General features: G+C 40.1%; 1 protein-coding gene across 3 annotated transcripts in view; it reads right to left on the bottom strand.

Moving 5' to 3' along the window:
• MAST4 (microtubule associated serine/threonine kinase family member 4) overlaps window positions 1–24,366 on the bottom strand; it is a 312,250-nt gene that overhangs the window by 249,883 nt on the left and 38,001 nt on the right. For all 3 annotated transcript variants that reach the window (XM_048502661.1, XM_048502662.1, XM_048502663.1), the window contains exon 2: window positions 14,455–14,608. In XM_048502661.1, the coding sequence (XP_048358618.1) occupies window positions 14,455–14,581 (127 nt within the window). In that variant the 5' untranslated portion in view covers window positions 14,582–14,608. The remainder of the gene's footprint in view (window positions 1–14,454; window positions 14,609–24,366) is intronic.

The raw sequence follows: 24,366 nt of genomic DNA, 5'->3' as shown, positions 1-24,366 counted from the left end.
ATTAGATTCAGCCCAACCCTTAAATCTCAATTAATGTCAATAAAAATCAATCAATGGAAAAACTTCAGAAATGGTTTATTACAAGCTGAACAGCTGAAATGTTGAATTCTGGACAGAGTGTCTTAAAACAAAGTATCACCGTTTGACACATCCACCTAAAACATCACTGCAGTTTTGGGAAGATTTTTAAAAGATTACTAGGACACATGACAATCTACCCAAAACTTTGAACTAACTGCTTTATAACAGCACAATGACATGTAAAAATATAAATCATGTTTTAGTTTCACAGTAAGTGGACCTTCATTCTTTTGTCCTTTTTTAAGAACTCATTTTCTGAAACTGTATACAATAAAGTACTACTACTCAACTTTCTCAAATTTTAACTGAAACAAAATAAAGACAGACTGCTTAACAAATGGCATGCAGTCCCAAAGGCAAAAGAACATTAGAAGAATCTGCCGTACTAGCCCAAGAATTTATTTAGACTAGCATCCTATTTCCACAGCCAGCCAACCAGATGCCTCTGGGAAGCCCCCAAGCAAAACATGAATGTAGAAGCCATCCTCCATTTGCTTCTAGCATCAAATATGCTGAGAAAAAGATGACAACTTATATTCTACCATCCATTTCCCACAATGGAAGATCACTTTCATTGGTGGGGGTGGGGAGGAGATGATGTCCATCAATACCTTTTTCCACCACAGCCCACAGCTATTCATGAGGGTTTGCTGATCCCCTAGAAGTTAAGCATCAGGGCTAGGTGAGCTTCAGGAAATTCCTATTTCAGAAGTTTCTCTTCATTCATTAATTCCACAATATACAATGCTTTCTATATGGTCATCAGAGCTAATGTGATAGACTTATGCTCTCATTTGTATAAATCTCCTTTAAATGCTATTAGTATAAATCTCCTTTAAACATTATCTTTTATACACATCTCAAGATTCTAAAAGTTTTTTTTAGAAGTCAGACACATTCCTGATAGAAAGACGCTCCACTCCCTTGCAGAGGCATTCCTCCCATTGGGCAAAGTGGACAGTTGCCCAGGGCGCCACCTTGTGGGGGGCGCAAAAACTGCAGGTTCATTTGGGGGATTTTTGGTATTTTCAGTGTATTTTTCCGTTTTTGGCCTGCAGAGGGCGCGGTCTTTAGACTAGCAGCACCAAAATTTCAGGGATGTTTCGGGAGACTCTCCTGATGCTATCACCCAGGTTTGGTGAGGTTTGGTTCAGGGAGTCCAAAGTTAGGAGCATCTCCTAAAGATACCCTGAAAGTTTGGTGCTGCTAGCTTAACAATTGCACCCCTGACAGCAGGCACCCCCCAAATTTCCCCATATTTTCCTTTTAAACCCCAACCCCCTTGGAATGGATTTAAAGGGAGAATCTGAGGTCCCCAGTTTTAACATTGAAAGGGATGCTGTTTCAGGGTGTGGGAGAATCAACCCCAAAATAGCATCACTTTCAATGTTGTTTAAACTGAGAACCCCAGATTCTCCCTTTAAGGTGGATTTAAAGGGAGAATCTGGGATTCCTAGTTTAAACGCCATTGAAAATGCTGCTGCTTGGGGGTGGATTCCAGCATCACTTGTTTAAACTAGGAGCCCAGATTCTCCTTTTAAATCCACTTTAAAGGGAGAATCTGGGGTCCCCAGTTTAAATAACATTGAAAGTGATGCTGTTTCCCCCAATTGGGGGGACTGGATACAACACCATAAAATGTTTTCATAGCAGTAATAAAGCATTTTAAGAACATAAGAACAAGCCAGCTGGATCAGACCAAAGTCCATCTAGTCCAGCTCTCTGCTACTCGCAGTGGCCCACCAGGTGCCTTTGGGAGCTCACATGTAGGATGTGAACGCAATGGCCTTCTGCGGCTGTTGCTCCTGATCACCTGGTCTGTTAAGGCATTTGCAATCTCAGATCAAAGAGGATCAAGATTGGTAGCCATAAATCGACTTCTCCTCCATAAATCTGTCCAAGCCCCTTTTAAAGCTATAAAGGTTAGTGGCCATCACCACCTCCTGTGGCAGCATATTGAACACAGTACTCCAAGTGCGGTCGCACCACTGCTTTATATAAGGGCACGACAATCTTTGCAGTTTTATTATCAATTCCTTTTCTAATGATCCCCAGCATAGAGTTTGCCTTTTTCACAGCCGCCATGCATTGAGTTGACATTCCCATGGAACTATCAACTAAGACGCCTAAATCCCTTTCCTGGTCTGTGACTGAGAGCACTGACCCCTGTAGCGTGTATGTGAAGTTTGGATTTTTTGCCCCTATGTGCATCACTTTACATTTTGCTACATTGAACTGCATTTGCCATTTCTGAGCCCACTCACCTAATTTATCAAGGTCCGCTTGGAGCTCTTCGCAATCCTTTGTGGTTCTCACCACCCTACATAATTTGGTATCATCTGCAAACTTGGCCACCACACTACCCACCCCTACTTCCAGGTCATTTATGAATTAATTCATTTATTTTGAAAGCATTTTGAAAATGTTTTTGAAAAAATTATTTCTGCTGTGTGGCATGGCCTATTGCTGTGTTCAGATTTGTGAGTTGGGGCATGTTCTATAATGTGATGGTGACTTTGAAAAGACCTGGTGTAAAAAATCATTGCTTGGTCACAGTGGGGGAGGGTGGCTGCCCATGAGGGGGGCACCAAACTCCAGTTTGCCTAGATACGCCACTGGGCATAGCTACAAGGGGGCCGGGGGGTGCGTATTGCGCCGGGCACGCGCCTGGGGGGGACATCAAACTCAGGTTTTGCCCAGGGCTCCAGTTTGCCTAGTTACGCCAATGCTCCCTTGATCACGATGGCTGTCCTTTTCAATAACTTTTCCTGTTGCATGATGAAAGCAAAACAAATACGGCATAATTTATTTTGTACATTTCTATCCCATCTTTCTTCTTTTACCCTCATAACAACCCTGTAAGGTATGCTAGGCTAAGAGACAGTTTGGCTCAAGGCCACCAATGAACTTCATGGCAAAGTGGGGATCTGAAGCAGGACCTCAATCTTAGCCTGACATTTTACATTAAGCTGTCGATTTAAGGTCTTCAAGACAAAAAACAGGGGGAAGACCTCCAATACTATTCGCTCCATAATACCTTTCAGTCTCGTTTCAGATGCAGCTGCGGGATAGTCAGTGGCTTGTGACCATCTGTTTTGAAAACATCTTCACACAAGGACTGTGCCTTTTAAGTCACTGAATTTATCAGCAGGTTTTGACAGTGAGGACCTTGCTATCTTGTGGGGGTTTATGAAGGCAGAAGCAGGGATTAAGTGCCTTGGATTAGTTTAAACCAGGTGTCAGCAACCCGAGGCTCTTTCGTCCTTGTACTGCGGCTCCACAGCGGCAACTCCAATGATGGCTAGTTGCACTTGGGATGCGGCGAGCACGCCTTCTTCACCACCCCCTCCTTCCTCCCTCCCTCTGGCGTCTTTTCTTCTCCTTCCCTCGTCTGGCGCCTGGGAAGGAGAGGAAAGGACGCCAGAGGGAGGAGGGAAGGAAGGAGGGGTTGGGGAAGGAGGCGCGCTCGCTGCGTCCCAAGTGCAACTTGCTGTCGTTGGCGTTGCTGCCGCTGTCTATCCCGCCCACTTGGCTGAAGGCAGGGCTTGGGGAGGCCAGGGGTGGGGCTTGGGGAGGCAGGGCAAAATGACTCTTTGGGTGCTAAAGGTTGCCAACTCCTGGTTTAAACTGTTCTTCATGGACAGGGTTCAAAGTTAGCATTGGAGACCAGTTTTCAAAGGTGTAGTAGGACTTGTTCTGCAGTGTTGTATGGGGCTCGATCTTTTCCTCCATGTTACTTAACCTCTATGTAAAACCCTTGGGAGAAATCATTCGTAGTTTGAGAGTAGGTTGTCACCAATATGCTGATGACACCCAGCTCTACATTTCAGTATCTAAATCCCCCAGTGACGTAGGCACTGAACTATTTCCTGATCGCCTGATGTTCTGTCAAACATTTTTTAAAAGGGATCAAATTTCAGGGTTTCGGGATGGGATATATTTTTTGCGTCCCCACTATTTCCTCTTCCCTGAAAGCCCTTATAGTTTCTCCCCTTTTCCTGCTTCCTTCTCTCCTTCACTCACTAGCTAACCTACCTTTATCTGTCCATCTTCTCCTTTTTCCCCAACCCCCTCAAGCACCCTCTACCCAGCAAAACTATGGTCCAGTTGGCACTATAGGGAATCTACAAGGACTTGCAGGAGACTTCCCTGTATTCCCCACTCCCACAGTATTTCCTATCCTAACTTTTCCATGTTTCCCTCTCTCCTTCCTATCCACTCACCCCTCAACCCACTTTTTAACTGCCAGTCAACTTCACCTACATTTGTTATTTATTGGGACCCAACTGACCAGAACAATACCATCCAGACATGATACTCAAATAGGTGATAGCTTCACAGGTTGAAGTAGCCTTCTTTTCCCTTTTTTGCCATCAAATCACAGCTGATTTATGATGACCTCTAGGGTTTCCAAGACAAGAGACATTCAGAGGTGGTTTGCCATTGCTTTCCTCTGTGTCATGGCCCTGGTATTCCTTTGAGGTCTCCCATATGAACACATGCCAGGCTTAGAATGTGTGACTAGCCCAAAAATCTCCCAGAGAGTTTCCACGGTACAGTGGGGATGCATGCGCACCCGGTCTCCCCAGATCATAATCCAACAACTACTGCACCACACTGGCTCTCAGGCTGCCTAGATGAGACCAGTTATTTATACCATTTAAAACCAGATTCAGGGCTGGGTCTGAGAATGCAAACAGCCTTGCCTGCCCTATCAGCCAGGAGAATGATGGAGGAATTCATGCCCCTTTCTCCTATTCCTGTCTGCCACTCTTTATACTATTGACCACTGTATCATTCTGAAAAGGCTGGCAGAGAGTGGAGGCACCATGCCTTGGTAGTTTCACTCTTACCTGGCCGACCAATTCCAGAACATGGTGTTAGGAGGCTACTGCTTCACCTCACAGCATTTATACTAGGGAATGTCACAGCAATGTGCCCCGTTAACATCTACATGAAACTGCTAGGACTGCTTGGAACGTTTGAATGAGATATCCCAAACATGAATATGACACCAAACTTTTTATTTTTAATAGTTGAGCCAGGTTGGTCTGTGGAGTGCTAAACAGATGCCTGGAGAATACAGCGGGATGGATGAGGGTCAAAGCTCAGCCCTGACAAAAACTGTGACACTGCTGGTCCGCAACAAAACGCTTGAGGACTGAGAAGAGGGTTAGCCCTGGAGCACCTACTTTCCTTTAGCTGAAGCCAAAATATTTATCTTTCCCCAGGCTTTTAATTAACAGCCAAGTTTTTAATTTCTTTATTTTGTTTTATTACCATGATATGCTTTTATTATGTGTTTCCTTGGTTTTGTTTCACTGTTGCATGCCACTTTGAACAGGTCTGGAGAGGCAGCATACAAATGTTCTAAATAAATGCACTTTTTATTAAGAATAAAAGTATGTAGTAAACACATTTATTGTAGTAACAATCCATTACAAACAAAAGCTGTAAACCAGACCATAATTGCATGTACTGAAGTCCCACTGTATTTGGCCTATATAGCAGGCAAGGCACCTTGCCAAATCCAACATAAGTTTGTAATTTTTTACGTAGTGACAAAAGAGCAAATGGTCTCCTAAAATAATAATTCTGCTACTCTCATATGGTATCCTTATGGTGTATCTTCCATAAGAAAAGCTAGCAGAGGACTGCCAGAGATTACAAGACTCTGCCTAAAGTATTTCTATAAAAGGCTTCTGCTAGAATCCTCTTCCATTAGCAGCCTGGGGCTAGCCATTAAATAAGAACATAAGAAAGAGCATGCTGGATCAGACCAGAGTCCATCTAGTCCAGCACTCTGCTACTCGCAGTGGCCCACCAGATGCCTTTGGGAGCTCACATGCAGGAGGTGAAAGCAATGGCCTTCTGCTGCTGCTGTTCCCGAGTACCTAGTCTGCTAAGGCATTTGCAACCTCAGATCATTACCTTTCAGCCTAACTTAACTCACAGGGTTAAACAATAACTCTGAAATCCTTGGGGTAAAGGTGGATTTTGCAAGGGTAACAGTCTACTTGCTTCAGTTCCAGAAGAAAGAGCAGCGGAGATGGTTAGCAGCAAGCAAAGCAGTGCTAGAGGGCAAGGAACAGGAGAAACCAAGAGTTTGCCAATGCTCAATTTCTTGGAACAAAGACAAATAATTTAGTTATAAGAAAGTGTGCGTGTGTGTGTGTGTGTGTGTGTGTGTGTGTGTGTGTGTGTGTGTGTGTGTGTGTGTGTGTGTGTGTGTGTGTGTGTGTGTTTAGTTACAAGAAAATGTTTGTGTGTGTGTAAAGTGCCATGAAGTCGCAGCCAATGGATGGCAACCCAGTAGGGCTTTCAAGGCAAGAGATTATTAATAGAGGTGGTTTCTCACTACTTTCATCTTCATAACAACCCTGGTAGTCCTTGGTGGTCTCCCATTCAAGTACTTACCAGGGCAGATGCCACTTAGTTTTTGAGATCTGACAAAATCAGGCTAGCCAGGGCCATCCAGATCAGGGCAAGAAAATCTATAAAAGCAATAAATTTGAAGGGGGAGCTGTTTTTGAGTTCAGTTTCACTTTTAAGACCAATATAACCAGCAGTATGAATAACTAAGGGGGTGGTAAATTTTTACTAGGGGGTATTTTATGGATATTTTAAGGTTACATAATGGTTTGTTTTTATATTAATGATTTATTATTTATTATGATTTTATGGTATTTCTTCTTACTCGTAAAATGCCTTGAGCAGGACTCTGGAAAGACACTATAAATGCTCTAAATTAAAAAATTAAATCCATTAAAACAAACCAATCCATGTGTGTATTTAGGAAAACAATAATAAACTATACAAATTGTAAACTACCGTATATACATGAGTATAAGCCAACCCGAATATAAGCCGAGGCACCTAATTTTACCACAAAAAACTGGGAAACTTATTGACTCGAGTATAAGCCTAAGAACTTGATTCAGTAGCAGCTAAAAACAGAAGATTTGGGAGCAAGATGAGATAGAGTTGCTTAATAGAGTTTGCATTAGGAATGAGCAGATTTCTAGCACTCTAGGAACACAAATGAACCACTGTTTTCCTCCAAATGTAGAATAATTCTGGGATTCATAGCCATGCCAGCCTAAACTTTGCTCCAAAGAAAGTCTTTGTCTTCAGCAGCATCAGTATTTGGAAGTAAACTACTGTATGAAGAATTGTATTCATCTAGAATACAACGCACCAATAACCCTTAGGAGAGAAATGCCTCGGTTTCTTTTAACACACACACACAACCTAGTTGTAATGCTATGCAGGCTGTCCTTACAGATTGTTTTTATGGCTCTCTGGTGAGTTAGAAAAAAAGCACCAACATGCTTACCGGATCCCCACAGCAGCCCCAGCTCTGGCCACCATCTTGGAATTACCATATATACTCTAGTATAAGCTGGGGGGGGGGGGTTTCAGCATAAAAATGTGATGGAAAAGTCAGCTTATACTCAAGTATATACGTTATATACACTGCAAACACTGTAAGCATAATTTAATATGTCAAACCCACCTTTTTGTTAAGAATCAGGCCCAAAACCACAATGACAAATTAAAATACATTTAAAAGAAACCTGATCTATGTCACAATGGTACCAAGACTGACAAGCAACAAATAACACAGTAACCTATGCAAACAGGCCCTTGTACATGTGATTATACTGAACCATCATAAAATGGCTAGTATTGCTTATTTCATATCCCTGTAAACATGCAACAGGGCTTCAGAATAAGCACATCATTACTCCTTTTCCTTCCACCCTTGAGTTTACACTGTGACAGTTATGGCATTTAATTCCAGAAAAGATTTAATATCTTCGCAATGCTCTGCAAAAATTCTCACAGTTATTCCTACCCTGTCTTTCATTTTTGAAGGAAATAACCTGCACGAAATCTTTCAGCCCTAAACTCTCAGTTAAATTAAACAACTGATGAGATTCCAATATATGAATGGAGAAAAACAGCACAGCTGCTTGGACAACAGCCAAAGAAGAGAGATTTTAGACCTACTATTTAGGCACTATCCCTAAAAAGGCACAAGGTCACAAGGCACAAGGAATAGGATAGTTAAGACTTCTCATCTGAATCAAAATCATCTGCTGGGTTGCAAACAAGAGGTTCACCAGCCTCCAAAGCAACTGCCTATGTCAGAATTGCAGGACCCTGCAGGAATTCATTCATTCATTCATTCATTCATTCATTCATTCATTCATTCATTTTATTAAATTTATAGACTGTCCTTCCCCGAAGGGCTCAGGGCGGTGAACAACCACAGTAAAACAAAGCATTAAAACACAATCAAACCAGCACAGTACCCCAATATTTAAAACAGGAACCATATAAATATTAATATCAGATGGCGTTGGACTCCCCCTCCCTCCCCACCCTTGCACCCATGGGAGGCCAAATGGAATGGTGACAGATGTACTTAGCCAGGCTGGCCAAATGCCTGGCGGAACAGGAATTGAGGATCATACTGGAATGGTGACGCATGGGAAGGCTAGTGATAGTAATCACACACCAACTTTTTTATTAACATAGTTTGCTTATTAGAATTTGGTTATGATTTTCAGAGCATTTTTATACAAACATGCTGGCTCTCTAGTGTTTAGAACTGTGTTTAAGAAAAGAGCCTGCCGCTTATCTGTTGTTCTTATTGTTTCTGGTAAATCTTTCTGTAATTATTGAATTTTTAAAAAAAAAAAGCTTTAAAAAGAGCTTTCTAACATGGCAGGCCAATGCGGGACAGAACTCTGGCCACAAAGATCAATATTTAAACTCTTTAGAATGATCCCTCTTCTTGGATGCAGACAACAAAAGTTTCATCAAAAAGTCGGTACCATATTTCAAGAACAAATGATCTAAAATCACTAAATACTATTAATGTTAATAAGTAGGGGTACCAACTTTACTGGAAAAATCTATGCAGATTTGTTGAAGCCTGAGGACATAGGATTTGGAGGTGGGGCTAGCAGAATACAATCCCATAGATTCCACCCTCCAAAGCAATTGTTTTCTCCAGGGAAACAGATGTCTGTAGTCTGGAGGTCGCTTATAGTTCCAAGAGATCAGAAACCCTTGACAAGTTACAGAAGCCTTGAATATCCGAGCAAGTTAATTTGTGTAACACAGCTCTGAGTTGGGAAATACCTGGAGAATTGGTGAGTAGAGCCTGAGTTAGGTAGGGTTTGAGGAGGGGAGGGACTTCAGTGAGGGTATAACGTCAACAAAGTTCACCTTTCAAAGTAGCCATTTTTTCCAGGTGAACTGATCCCTGACACCTGGAGATCAGTTGTAATAGCAGGAGATCTCCAACTGCCACCTGGAGGTTGGCACCCTTATGTGTAATACAAAAATAATGTAACAGCTTCAAATAATTATCTACAATGAATACTAGAAGGAAAGAACATTCATGGTTTCAGTTCACTTTCTCAGCCTGGTTAGGCACAATGCCCTTCGTTTCAGGCACATTTAAAAAGCCATTATTTTCTACCACTCTGCACAGTTAAATAAGCCTGTAGAGTATTCTTGACTCTTGACAATTTAAGCCCAAGCCCAAAAGATTGTATAAAGCTCTTTGAAGTAACTTCAGTTCACGAAACCAATTCACTACAGCAAAGGAGCTTTGCATTTAACCAGTTTTGCTCCTCCGTGGTGGTGGGGGGGAAAGGCTTCAGTAGTTTCATTTTCTGTATGTAGCCCATTAGAAGGCAAATTAGGGAATCTGATTTTAACCCGGCTCAGTCATGGATAATAAAATATTAGCATGATGATATCAATTAATGTATTTAATTTCAAACTGAAATCAGATGTTTATATAGAGCCAAATGTAAAATACACAACAGTCATTTAGAAAGCAAACTCAAAGTGGCTCTCCCTGCCGTGCATTAAATATTGCTGTCGGTCTCCTAGTACTCTTGAATTTAGGATGAATATTACATAGTAACATGATTGACAAGTTTCTCTCCAGAGAGTAATGCTGGCTTCAAGATAGACAGATGGCTAAATATATCTGAGAGTGTCTCTAAATGAAGAACATGTGGAATTTGAATCTAGAATTTTTCTATTCTTCAACCATTAATAGCAGAAGAAACAACTTTTCCCTCCTAGGGTAGAAAGCCGAAAATGAAATCAATTTATCTGTTGGCTAGAAATGATAATTTCCACTAATAAGAAATCACTCGTGTAAGTGAACATGTTAAGCTCATCAGAAGCTAAAGTTTTACTCTACAAATTTACGCATAAATAAGTTTTACTCTACAAATTATGCATAAATTGTCATAGGGCATTAGATCATATTATACATATCACTTCATATATTATCTAAATACCTCCATTTTATGCTGCATGGGAGGATTCCAGGGAGAGGGTGGTCCCACAACTCTGTAAACTTGGCCAACATCCTGCAAATCAAACCCTGTCCCCAACATACACTATTCAGAGATCAATGCCAGGACCAGTGGTGGAATTCAGCAGGTTCGCACCACTTCGGCAGAACCGGTTATTAAACAACCAGTTAAATTATTTGAATCCCACCACTGGAACCTGTTGTTAAATTATTTGAATCCCACCACTGGCCAGGACCCAATGGAAGCTTCAAAGGATAGACTCTATGAAAAACAGAAATTCTACAATGGCTACAAAGGGCCGATGCTCTAGGGCTGTTTCTCCCATGAAAGAAAACCCCGCACTAAGCTCCCTCCTCTCCCCAGGCACCATCCCAAAGTCTCCAGAAATTTCAGAAGCCAGAGTTGAAAACCCACTGCTACATATCACTGAGCTGCAACAAAAAAAGCATTTGTATTTAGCCCAGTGGTAGGATTCAAATAATTTAACAACTGGTTCTGGTGATGGGAATTCAAATAATTTAACAACTGATTGACTACACCATTTTAACAACCGGTTCTGCCAAAGTGGTGCAAACCTGCTGAATCCCACCACTGATTTAGCCATTCTGTTTTAATAGAAATATTCTTTGAAATCAAACTGAAATCAAGCAGGACAGAATCCCATATGAAGTTTTACAAAATGTAGGTACCCTAACATCCTGTGTTATGGAGAAGGTTTATAATGCAATCCTGAACATTTCTATCCTCCTAAACCCCATGAATTCAATTGACTTAGAAGGATGTAAGTCGGATTAGAGCGGCACTATTAGCAAGGTAGTTGAACTTGGGAGTTCTTGGCAAAACTATTACATTTTCATATATCTGAAGTGATAAATTCTTGTACTATGTATTGTCAAAGGCTTCTATTTTCAAGGGGTTAGAATCACTTGGAGTAAAAGTTATAGGGGTTCCAGGCTATACAGCAAATTAGTAGCCCAGTATTTTCTCCTGATTCGCCATTTTCGCATCCATGACTGGCATTCTTTCAGATATCTGGGATGGTAGTAAAGCAAGTGGAGTATATATATTCAGGAATGTCCAGAGTGGGAGAGAGAGCACTGAGTTTGTATTGAGTTAACAGTGTAAGCAGGGTGTACATAAGTGTGATTTGCATGTGTTGAATGGAATCCACCCATTTTAGCCTATGTAAGTACCGGTAACAATGAAGTTGCAGAATCAGTTAGTGAGAGCATCTGCATAATAGTGAAGGCATCTACATCTACTATGCAGATGCCCTCACTAACTGATTCTGCAACTTCATTGTTACTTACATAGGCTAAAATGGGTGGATTCCACTCAACATATGCAAATCACACTTGTTAATTGCACCCTTTACACTTGTTAACCAATGCAAATGGTTCTTTCTTCCACCCTGGATATTCCACAGGTATATATAAACTTGCTTTACTACCATCAGATCCTTTGCAGATGTCAGCCACAACGCAGGTGAAACATCAGGAGTAAATGCTACTGGAACACGGCCATATAGCCTGGAAACCCCACAACACTCCAATTCTTGTACTCTTTATATTATAAGGAAAACTTCTAAGCATAGTAAGTGAAGGTTAGTATCAAATCAAAATCAGTATCAAAAGAAATATGTAATCAGGCTATCTAACACAAGAATCCTTCTAGAGATTGACTGGGGTTGAAATTAGTATGTTAAATTAATCCACTGCCCTAGACACTTACTGGGCCAGTACCTAGTGTCCTTCAGAAGACACATCTTCTGTTGTATGTCAAGGTTGTAGTCAAGGTTGTATGTATGTGCGTAAGGCCATATAAACCTATACATTGAAGTCAGCTTGATTTTCCATTTTGATTTTTTTTCTACAAATGCCAGTGTAATTTGTTCTGTTTCCCAACCTCCATATGTAATCAAGAATACATTTTCATGTATTCAACAGCCCTAGCTGGTGTTATCTATACATCTTAAAAGCCCATTCATATGACATTAATGAAGCAAGCTCTGACTCACAAAAGCTTGTGATGGAATAAATTTTATTTAGTTTTTAGGACAACACCAGACTTCTGGTTTGATTTTGATGCTAACTATTTTGTGAGACTGCTGATCATATGGGGACCAGGGCAAAAGGAGGGTAAAATGGATCCAGTACCCAGATACATTGAAATCCTAAACTATTCCAAAAAAACTACCTTCCTCTAACAGGCCTGCACAACTTACGTCCCTCTTTTGAAGAAGAGAAAGCTGGTGGCAGCACAAAAAACCTGCAAGGGATGACATGGCACTTCATTAATATGGCACTGTAATTAAAATGCTGGACTAGGACCTTGAAGACCCAAGTTCAAGTTCTCACTCTGGGTGAGATTGGGTCTCTCTCCATTAGCTTACAAGATCTACCTAACAAGATAATTGTGAGGATAAAATGGAGGGGTGGGGGGCCACCCTGAGATCCTTGGAAGAAAGGTGGGATAAACAACATATTAAATATGTTGTGTATTGAGCTTTTGAGGTTACCGTAGTTGTGAGGGTGACATCAACTGAGAGCATGGTATTTAAGTGATATTTAAGTGCCATCCCCTTCAACCATCCCTTTCATGTTGCTGGCTCCTTCCTGCTTTTCTGAATGCTTATATTGAGATATCTATATCTCAATATAATAATAATAGAGAAGGCCTTTCCAGGGACTAGTACAAGCAGGGTATCTTTCTAGCGTCACCCTACCTTCCCCACTATGCTTTTGCCCTCCCTGATTATCGCGAGGGCTTTTTAAAACTTTATTTAATTCCAGCTTTTCTTTTAAAACAAGACTCTCTCTTCCCTGCCATGGCAGCAGCAGCAGGGGGAGAGAGGGGGGCGGTGGGGGAAGGAGGGGGGAGATCTGTGCCTTTAAGGCTGATTTGATGGATGGAATTATGAGAATCAGGAACTGAGAGTCAGCAGAGTTCAGCAAACAAATTGCACTACAGGCTGTGGGCTGCCTCCTGAAGTGTAAACAGAGAAACATGAGTAGACCCCCACTACAAGCTCACTGTGCAGTGAAAAGCCGCAAGGTCTTCTAGCCTTTATTTTGAATCAATTTAAAAGTAGGGAGTTCCATTGGCAAATATATGCAAAATATATTAAAATACTTTGAACTAGAGATTCATATTCTTCTTCTACCCTTTCAGAGAAGGGTATACAGAAATCAAATGAAAGCTTTCTGAAAATATCTGCTACTTTAATACAATTGATAAATATTATGTTTTGCCTTATCAAAAACAACATGCTTGTAAATATTATATAAAATTCATTTAGACAACATCCACAATTTGAATACCTTATGTAATTCTGGCAGCCCCACCTCCAGAAAAAATGCTAATTAAAATGATCTATTGGAAGATCATCATTTTAATTTTAGGTTTACAAAAAAAACTGAATGGAGAGCTTAAGAATTTGTACTTTCAAGGATGAGTGGTTTGTGTCAAGAATGATTTAGAGTTTGAGAACCTGGGAAAATGGTTCACTCAAAATACAACAATGCCTGCCATTTACTAGCAACCAGCTTCACCAAGCAAAGACTATGCCATGTCTTGCTTTAAAATGCTCGTAGTAACCATAGTAAGGATCAACTTAGAAAAGTACTACAGCAGATACTTGATTAGAAGTGGCTTCTAACATTAAACATAATGGCTCAAGGAGCCAGGAGATTCCTTTTTGAGGAAAAGAACTATCCTTCCACCCACTGTCACCACAGCGTCAATCCAAATCCAAGCCATCCAATACTGCTTTGTTAAGAAAATAGATATATGGAGAACCAGTCATGCAGCTCCAACATATCATCTACTTGTGGCCTCAAAGACATTATGCCTTTCTGGATCCTGGAGATTTACAAAGAATCGTGTAAAAAAAAATACCAAGCTAGAACTGGGGTCTGAATTTGATCATCAATTTGAATGCTCACCATAGCAATTGTCCAGTTTTAAGGATAAGTATATGCTCCTACACCAAATTCTTCACTGCTCTTTTCATGACACCCACCTGTCAGAGCTCCTCCAAGGCTTCCTCTTCTAAAAGGTCTTCCATCTTCGCTAACCTGCCTTTTAAATTTCAACGATTTGCCAGAGCCAGAAGCCGCCTCAGGATTGCTTGATTTTCGAAATGGCATTGATGGAGGGGATAATATGCTGTCAAGCTGTTTAAAAAAAAACATACAGATGCTGAAGTTTAGAATGCATTTTTACTTGAAACACTGCATGAAAACAGTTTTGCACGAAATAGTTTTTCTTAGCTAAGATGAGTGTTCAAGGAAGGGAAAAGGTGATAATGCTGTCAGAACCTTTGACTGGAAAGTGTTTCCCTTTTTCAGACAGTTTAAGGCAGTTAGAAAGAGAGGTCAATCATTCCTTTTTTGCCTTGGATGAATGGGGTTTCAAAAGTTTTTGTGCCATTCTAACTGACCTGTTTGATAAGAGGTAACTGTGAGGGAAAAAGTTTGTGAACGTGCATTGTGGGAAAAAACTTCTCCAACCACTTTGATCTCTCCTGAAGTGTAGTGTATGTCCAGCTTTTGTTTAGGATACTTTTCATTTACCTGAACAGGGATAGTGCTGGTTTTCAAACAACTTTCATTCTGCTCACGCTTAATTATAAAAGCTCTCTGCATCAGCAAGTACTGTAATTGATATTTAAGGCTAAAACAAACAGCCCTTCACTATGTTTGTACCTGCAATTCTATCTAGTACCTTGTCCTAACTTGGTGTACTGGATTCCTCGTTGTATTGCTGTTATCATACAAACATACTGTATGCAGAATTATTTATGCCTAATAAAGGTTTACTGTACTGTACTGTACTATCTAGTACAGGGGTAGGGAACCTGCGGCTCGAGAGCCACATGCGGCTCTTCTGCCCTTGCACTGCGGCTCCACAAGCCGAGCCGCTGGCCCCATCCTTGCCCGCCCTGCAGGGCGGGTGCACAACTGCCTGCGGCCGGTTGGGCCGTGCCAGCTGTTGGCTTCCCTCGCCTTCGCCCTGGGCTGGAGCGTGGGCAAGGTGCTTTCCCGGCAGCCGGCGCAGTGGCCGGAGCCGCTGGTCCCATTCTTGCCTGCCCTGCAGGCAGCAGGGCGGACGCATCCATGAGCTTCTCAGAATGAGCGGAGTAAAAGGTAAAAAAACCCAATATATATAGTGTTATCTTTATTTTAAATGTCAAAAATTATTTGCGGCTCCAAGTGTTTTCTTTTCCCATGGAAAACGGGTCCAAATGGCTCTTTGAGTGTTAAAGGTTCCCTACCCCATATCTAGTACCTACATATACCGACATCCAGCTCCTATGAAATGACAAAACTGTTGGTCCTTTGGCTGTAGCCAGTCTTTGAGCATGGAACTTGCCCTCCATAAATCCAACATGAAATTTTAGAATGGAGGGTAATAGAGAAAGACATCTACCCCAGCCTCATCACTTTGATTTTAAAAAGCTGCACTAATGCAAGCTTATAAATAAGCAAGTAAATATATATTACCCTCCAGGAAAGCAGCTGGGTTAAAACTTTGGTACTGCAGCATCTCCTACATGAGTGTATTCCTTTAAAAATAAGCTCCGTGCTCAACACAGGGATATTCTTTCACTGTGGAATGCTGTCCCACCAAAAGCTCCTTGATTTGGTTCATGAATGGTTATTAGTTACAATGTCTTCTTCCATCCCCGTTAATTACAACCTTCAGGTTTTGTACCAATATTTTTAGAACGAAGCACAGCCATTCAGTGTTGCAGGCACAAATGCACAACTACCTTTTGAGCTAAATGCCAATACTGAAAGAAATAAGCATGTGGAGTTAAACTAATTCTGAATATTAAGACTAGTGAGGCAGCCTTATTAGCGAAAGATGAAAAATTCCATTGCAAAGCCATAGTACGTTTCTCATTTGTCCTGATAAACAGGCTATGTCAGCTTTGTTTTTTGTTTTTGTCTAGAACTTGTGGAGGAGCATACATTCATAAGAGTCAGCTGGTAAAGTGACTAGAGAGTTAGACTAGGATCTGGGCGACCAAGGCCCTTTCCGCATGGGCGCTGAGTGGGGGTGCATCAGCATAAATTATGCCGATGCACTCACCCCCGGGACTGTTTGCACAGACGGTCCCAATAGGGGCTCAGGTAAAGGCTGTGCCTTCCCCAACTGGCTTACCTGCTCCTGCTGGCTTCCGTCGCGTTGTGGAGGCCAGGGGACACGCCCCCCTGGCCAAAGCGACGGCTCTGGAGATGGAGGCTAGGGGTGTGTGTCCCCTGGCCTCCATAACGCAATGGAAGCCAGCAGAAGCAGATAAGAAGAAGAGTTGGTGGACACCAAAAAAGGTGTCGCGGGCACCATCCATGGAAATCATGTTAGATACCCCTGCCCTATGCAATGGCAGGGATATAAGGGCTGATCAAACACATCCACATAAAACCACACCACATTGTGACTGCTTTGAGGACTAGTGATCACATGAAAGAAAATATAGCTTTATTTGAAAAACAAGCAAACCATATTCAAGGGTCACAATTCTCAGAGAATGTTTATGAACAGACTCAAGTCTCATCCTTGGTTATTAAAAATTGCTGTATCTTTGGTAAATTCAGGCCATGAAAGTCTAACACAGATCTGTGTAGGCAAGTAGGCAGTTAAATATTTCACTTCTAGACTTTGTTTGCATGTAATGCTACTGGGTGCAATTCTTACAGCAGGTCATAAATACAGCTAAACACTTTATTATTTAAGGTATTTATTTTACTTTGAACATCAATATACTTGTACGGCCGGAAATTTAGAAAATTCTTCACATGAACAGTAAAGTGTTTGAGTATTGTAGTATTAGACTCATAATATATTGAATATTTTATTCACACACCCACACAAAGAATCTAATATTAACTGCTTCAGTTTTTCCATACTGCAGTTGAAATTAATTGTACAGTCACATTCAGCAAATACTTGCTTTAGTCATTTATAGTCATTTATAAGCAGGTCAAGATATTGATTATATCATGATGGAGACCCCTATTTTGGATCTAGGAGAGAAACCATGAGTACCACAGTAAGAATAAAAACTCTCTAAAGACGCTATAGTCACACATGAAGATTTCCACAAATCTCCATTTTAACGGCACAGTAGAAGCAGAAAAGCCACCAGATGGCACTATACTATAATTAAAATTTTAAAATTAACAGCTGCATAGAACAAAGCTCTTTTCCCCCAGATAACTTTCTCTCAGAAGAATTAAATTTGCCTTGGCTATTTTAGAATATTTTGAGAAAATAAATTTTAACTTGGTTGTCGTGCTCTATTTCTGTCCCAAATGAGAATGCTTTTCTACCAACTCAAAAGTAGTACTAAACGAAGAGGTAAGAAATTTACAGCCATTTAGCAGCAGCATCTTTAAAAGGCCGTAATTTAAAAGCAGTTTCACTGATCAGTCCAAAATGCTGGATCTAGTTATAAGTCCCATTTCTAAAATGTCCACAAACAGGGTAGGGAGACAGACTGCAACCTGCTCAGTATTTATTCCCCAACAACTTATATTGAAAGATATAGTGTCTCTGACCATGGAGGTTTCCCAATAATCATCTATAGATATGCTCCATAAATATGTCTACCCCTTTTTAATTAAGCAAAATCTCAAGTTTTGGGAACTTTGTTCTTTTAGCACATTTCACCCGCACATTGTTTGGGTTTGTTAAAACTGTTTCAGTAGTGAGCCACCCACAAGTAATTCTCTCAAGAGCAAGTCACTAATCACTTGCAGTTTTCATTTTTATAAAAAGAAAAGCACCTACACCATACCTCCAAAAAACATCAACCAGTTTTGCCACTGGGATGCTTTCTAAGCGCAGGGATGATAAAATCCCATTAATTTTTTTGAAAAGAAAAACTGATCTGGGGAAGCGTTGGAGTGAGGTGTCACAATTCTGTTATCGGTGAAAACAAGGGTCTTCACTGGAAAATATTAACCTCACCACACCCTAGCACCGTGGTGGCGAACCTTTGGAACTCCAGATGTTATGGACTACAATTCCCATCAGCCCCTGCCAGCATGGCCAATTGGAGACTTGCTGGGTGATCGTAGGCAAGTCACACACTCACAGAGTAACCTACCTAAAGGATGGTTGTGAGCATAAAATGGAAGGTAGAAAACACTGAAACACCATGAGCTGGAACACCATGTAGGAATAAAACATATAGATAAATAAAAATGAAACTGAAAAATAACTACAAAATGCCAACAACTATACTGATTAACAATAATGGATATTTAAATCAAGATTTGGGCATTGTAAAAGATACTGATCTCTCCTACCTCATGCAGGAACTGACATTTTACTACTGAACAATATGTTGTAATTTGGCTTGGCACAGCAAATAATCCCGAAATACAGTATTGTTATTGTTTTCCAAATTAAAGCCAACAGAGAGCTGGAGTACTGGATAGTTTTCACAGTAGAGGGAAGCAAGCAGCTGAGACCTCCTAAAGGTTGGATTTAGGACTATTGTAATTTAGTTTATTCTTAAAAGATACAGCAACATCAAGAGTGATCAGCAAGAGAGCAAGTTTTGATGAGGACACTTAATTATTCACAATGACAGAAACAAATAGATTGTAATGAGCTCCTGATCCAATTACTGTTGGAGAGGAGAGGAAAGTGAAACTCTGGAAATGCATTCTTCTTGATATGCAACTCTGTAGCTGTCTAAAGGAGGGTGGCACCAGTCACTCCAAACACATTGTTCATTTCATACGTCACCCAGCAATGGTGTCACCATTTACAGTTCTTTATTCTTCTCTTTAGAAGCAAGTGACAACCATTCACTTCGACTGGTGACAAGTAAAGTGTACACTCAAGAATTCTACTGGATGGGAATTAAACCTGAGGATCATTTCAGTGGCTTAAAGGGCCAGATCACAACTATGTTGCTGCTTATTTTATTCCATGAAACTTAAATATCAATTGACAGCAGGATGAGACCCATTCTGTAAGTCTTCTTCCCAGCTTTGGCTCTATTTGAAACGTATTTTCATTTCTTTTAAAACAGTACTTTTGTTCAGTAGTGAAACATTTTACTTCCATACACTCAGTGCATGTCTATTTCAATATGACATAAACTACGGTTATTCCCCTATTTGAGAAAAAAATATTGGCCACCTTGTAATTTCACCATGCAAAAAGCAACAAAAATACTGCCAATGAGTAAGAAACCCTTCCACAACTAGTTCTACCCAGGAGGACAGAAGCTGGTCTGCACCTGGGGAAAACGTGGAAGAGCAATCAAAGTACAGAACAACATAAGAAAAACAGAGTTCTATACTTTGACACCTTTCAAGAGAGAGAAGGAAGAAGACAGTGAAATGCTGGAAGAATGAGTGGTAGATGTCTCAGAACAAGAAGTAAGCAACAATTCCCTAAGTAGTATATTTGCAATGTAGTGCTCTAAACCCAGGGAGTGGGTGGTAAATCTGAGTACAACTTTTAGCTGCTCTCAGAGAAAAACTGAAATCCTTACCTGCCTACTATTCCTCAGGAAGCATCCGTTTAAAAAAAAACACCAGGACTTTATTATAGACTAAAGAACACATTTTATATATATTTTTTTTTTTATATATATATATATATATATATATATATATATATATATATATATATATATATATATATATATATATATATATATATATATATGCCATATATATATATATATATATATATATATATATATATATATATATATATATATATATATATATATATATATATATATATATATATATATATATATATATATATGCCATAACAAGTATTATTTATTCTAAATATATATTACTATTAACATCATTTACATGCATCATTTTTTATTTTAAACACTGTATTCTTGCATCACTCTTGATTTTAAACACATGCAACGACAAAAAACTCAAAAGAGCTATAGGCTCAGCCACAGGGTGAAACCAGAGTGTGCTTGCTTTCAAAGTCACTTTCAATCTTATGAAAAAATTAAGTACATATTAAAGAGAGGCATTCATATTCATAGTTTGTTGACACCAACATAATTTGGCTAGTGAAAAATGCTTCAGTCTGCAGGAGAGAATACATATGATTGGGAAGAAGATTTCCCTGTTTACCATGAATACTAATGAAGTCAACGTGGTTTAGTTCATTTATAAAATCCATTTCTACTCTGTCACCAATGAATTTCTAAGCTACCTAGAATGGCTTAATTTGCTCAGATTGAATGTAGGCTTCGGAATTCTAATTGTTCATTCAGGTCTACGCACTTCCATCCATGCTCAATTAGATCTAATTTACCTTTCTGTTATATTAAAGCATAAACTACAACTGCAAGCTAACATTTCCAATTCCAGAGTTGAAAAATCACAAATTGAAGAACAACAATTCTGGGCTTTTTTGTTTGTTTCTCAATTCTTAGTCACTTTTCCCAGACCATCTGCTCTGCCCCGCCCCCCCCCCCAGTTTTATTTTTTTCATAAATCTAGTATTATTAAAGTTTTACAACTTCCACAGGATCACAAGTACAGTTTGCCTCTATTTTCTCTGTAAAGGAAGCAACCAGCTCCATTGTGTAAAGGCAGGCTGTCAGGGATTGCACCTAGTTGACTGAGATGCAGTCCTAGCTCAATGTAGTTGTTGCAAAATATACTGCCGGTGACTGTATCTAGTTGGTTGAGATGCATTACTACCTCAATGTAATCACTACAAGATATATGTAAACAGCCTGCTATACGTTACCACTGCTGTAATGGGACATTCTTCCCTCGATCTCTTCTTTATGGCTTCACAATCTTTGTAGATAACTAGGCTTACCCCTGACACCTTCTGCTCCCACGAAAACAGCAGGAGGCCATGTGACTTTATCTCTATCTGTCAGTGACCTTGGGGTGCCTCGGTTCTGAAGTAACTCTTTCTCACATTCTTTGGGAAAACCGGAGGGGGAATTATTTATGATTAAAGAGAGTAGCAAAAGCCAGGTTCACCAGAACTGGCTTTTTACAAGCATCGCTGCCTTCCAATAAATGCTGCTGATCAACAATATAGAGTCTGTTTATTGATTCAAGGTCTGAGACCTTACACAGGCCTACCAACACCTTTGTACTACCTTTGCTTTCCCAGAACAGGTGCTGGTGGTGGAAAGTACCATCAGACCACACCTGACTGCACAGGGTTTTCTCAAGAGACAACCAGAGGTGATTTGCCATTGCCTTCCTCTGTGCAGCAGCCCTAGACTACCAAGTACTAACTGGAGCCAACCCTAACTTCCAAGATCTGACGAGATCAGGTTAGCCTAGGCCAGGGGTGTCCAACTTGGCCATACTGGCAGGGGCTGATGGGAGAGACCAGCCGCTGAGGGTGCCCCCTCCCCTTTGCTCCATATGGGTCCCAAATACCATCGGGGCCCTCTATTCTTTTTCAGGAGGGTTGTGTAAGGGTTTTGTGGGTCGCTGTTTTAGGATATAACTGCTGTTTTAAACTGTATGTATGATTTTATATGACATTTTATACTGTACACCGCCCTGAGCCCCTCAGGGATAGGGTGCTATATTAAATCAAATTATTATTATTATTATTATTATTATTATTATTATTATTATTATTATTATTATTATTATTATTATTATTATTAATAATAATAATAATAATAATAATAATAATAATCGTAGTCCATGAACATCTGGGGCACCAGAGTTGGACACCCCTGGCCTAGGCTATCTAGATCAGGGAAGAAGATGTTAACTGGTTTGATTTTGTTTATGTAGTACTTTTGTTTCTTATTTAAAAAACTGCAAGGTGTGATGTGTACCTTTTCTTCAGTTTCAGATGCTTCTTATCCAATGATATCACTACATCACATGCTTCATTTTCATTCCCATAATTCAGATATTTCCCTGTATCTTCAGATACATGCTGTTAACTTTTTAAAAAATAAACTGCAGGTATATGTTGAACTGATATTTTCTAGCATCTATTTAGAAAGTCTACATTAATGGTGGCCCTGTATATCCACAAGTGGCAATGACTTACTTGTTAACATTCAAGGCACACAGATGTCCCAACATGTTAGTAATAAGATGCACAACTAACACTTAGACAAGTATTTAAATTTCTCACATATATTTATTGAAAGATACTCTTGAGAAAATACTGTCGATTTAAAAATAGTTCTCCTTTTCACAGCCAATCGACAAGAAGTTTTACTATGATTCAACTGTGAAAACAGTCCTCGGGCATACCAATGGTTATCAAAGCATATTAATGGTTTTTGAGGATCATTACAAGAATTGTACTTTTGAGGTTAATGCTCCCCATTCTTTGTTAAGTAGGACATGAAACCAGATTGCTGCTGTGACTCAAAGCCACTTAATGAACTTTTGTCCAGTGAATGTAACTGTAATATGTCTATTTTCTGTTATGGAACAATGGAATAAATGCTCTGTGTGACTCTGTTAACAGTTCCTTGCCTCTCATTTATGAGAAACTGGTACCAGAAATCCGTTTCCTATGGCCCAGCCAGGAGAAAGAGAAGACAGGAACAGGCTCAGCCAATCCCAGCACACAGCTCTCCCTTGCTGCCTCCAAAGCCCAAGAAGGCTTCAGGGGTGGCAGGAAACCTAGTAGAGCTGTGGCTGTCAGACTCCTTAAGCAGGAAAATAGTGGGGAAATGTACACCCCTAACCACTACATTTTAATCTGCTCAATATATTTAAGATAAAAGGACAGAGGACAAAGCAACAGACTGTTTAATTTTCAATACAGTGTGAGAGAACTCAGCAATCAGCATGCTAATTTTTTTTGGAGCGAGTATAGTTGCCAGTCAAGGAATTTGAGATGAAATTGACCAAAAGCTATTAGTTGTGGAGGGAACACTGTTTTGGATAATAAGAACTAGGAAAAAGGGAAAAGATTCCTGATTGGGGAAGGAAGAAATGGGAGTGTGGGAAGATCTGATTGATGAACTGCACAGGTTAAAAGCAGCAAATGCAACAAAGTTGACTTTTAAAAGAAGGGAGACCATGTTTACTAAGGGCATTCATGCATGTCTAGGAAACCTGGGTATCAAATGCTAGCACCGCTTTGGCAGGTGCAAAACTGTTGATAGTACTGCTCATTTTGAATTGTGAGCAAGTCTTGGAAGTGATAAGAAGCCAACTTGACAAAATCAGGCAGTTCCAACAAGGTGAGCTGGAACACCACTTCAGTTATGTGAAGTTTGCAGCATCCCTCCTTATTAGTTATTATATCCTACACACAAAAGGCAGGACATTGAAGTCATTCCTACCAAACACTATTTTATTTTGTTTTTTTTTGTTTTATTTGGTTTCTATACCCTTTCCTTTCAGGCTCAAAACTTAACTTACAAGGAATTACTAAAACACAAGAGAAGAAACAGAAACAGAAGATGAAAAACTCAAATGAAAGCCCGTGAGAAAGTGACTTTTCCAGCAGTTTTCAAAGGACAGAATCAAATAAGCTTTAAAAAGTGAGATGCTATGGAACAGCGAGAGCAACTGGTCATAAATAGAATAAAATAAAGTAGGTTATAGAGATTCAAGATTTTAACAAGAAAGTTGTTAGATGATGGCTGTAGGAAAAAAAGGAATGTAGTAAAGGTGTATGGAGTGAAGCAACTTAAAAGGAAAAGTAATATTTGCTTAAAAACAGCCCCATGGCACAAAGTGATAGGCTGCAGGACTACAGTCAAAGATCTGCTCATGACCTGAGTCAATCCCAACAGAAGTTGGTTTCAGGTAGCTGACTCTAAGATTGACTCTCAGCCTTACATCCCTTCTGAATCAATAAAAACAAGTCCATTCACCCCTCAGCTTGCTGAGGGTAAAGAGTACATGACTAAGGAAGGCAAAGGCAAACCACCTCGTAAATATAGTAAACATCATGATGAGACATC

Source organism: Sphaerodactylus townsendi, linkage group LG07 (genome assembly GCF_021028975.2).
Source record: "Sphaerodactylus townsendi isolate TG3544 linkage group LG07, MPM_Stown_v2.3, whole genome shotgun sequence".
In the NCBI taxonomy this organism is placed as follows: Eukaryota; Metazoa; Chordata; class Lepidosauria; order Squamata; family Sphaerodactylidae; genus Sphaerodactylus; species Sphaerodactylus townsendi.
The sequence above is the reverse complement of the archived record's forward strand: the minus strand, read 5'-3'. Positions and strand labels throughout refer to the sequence as shown.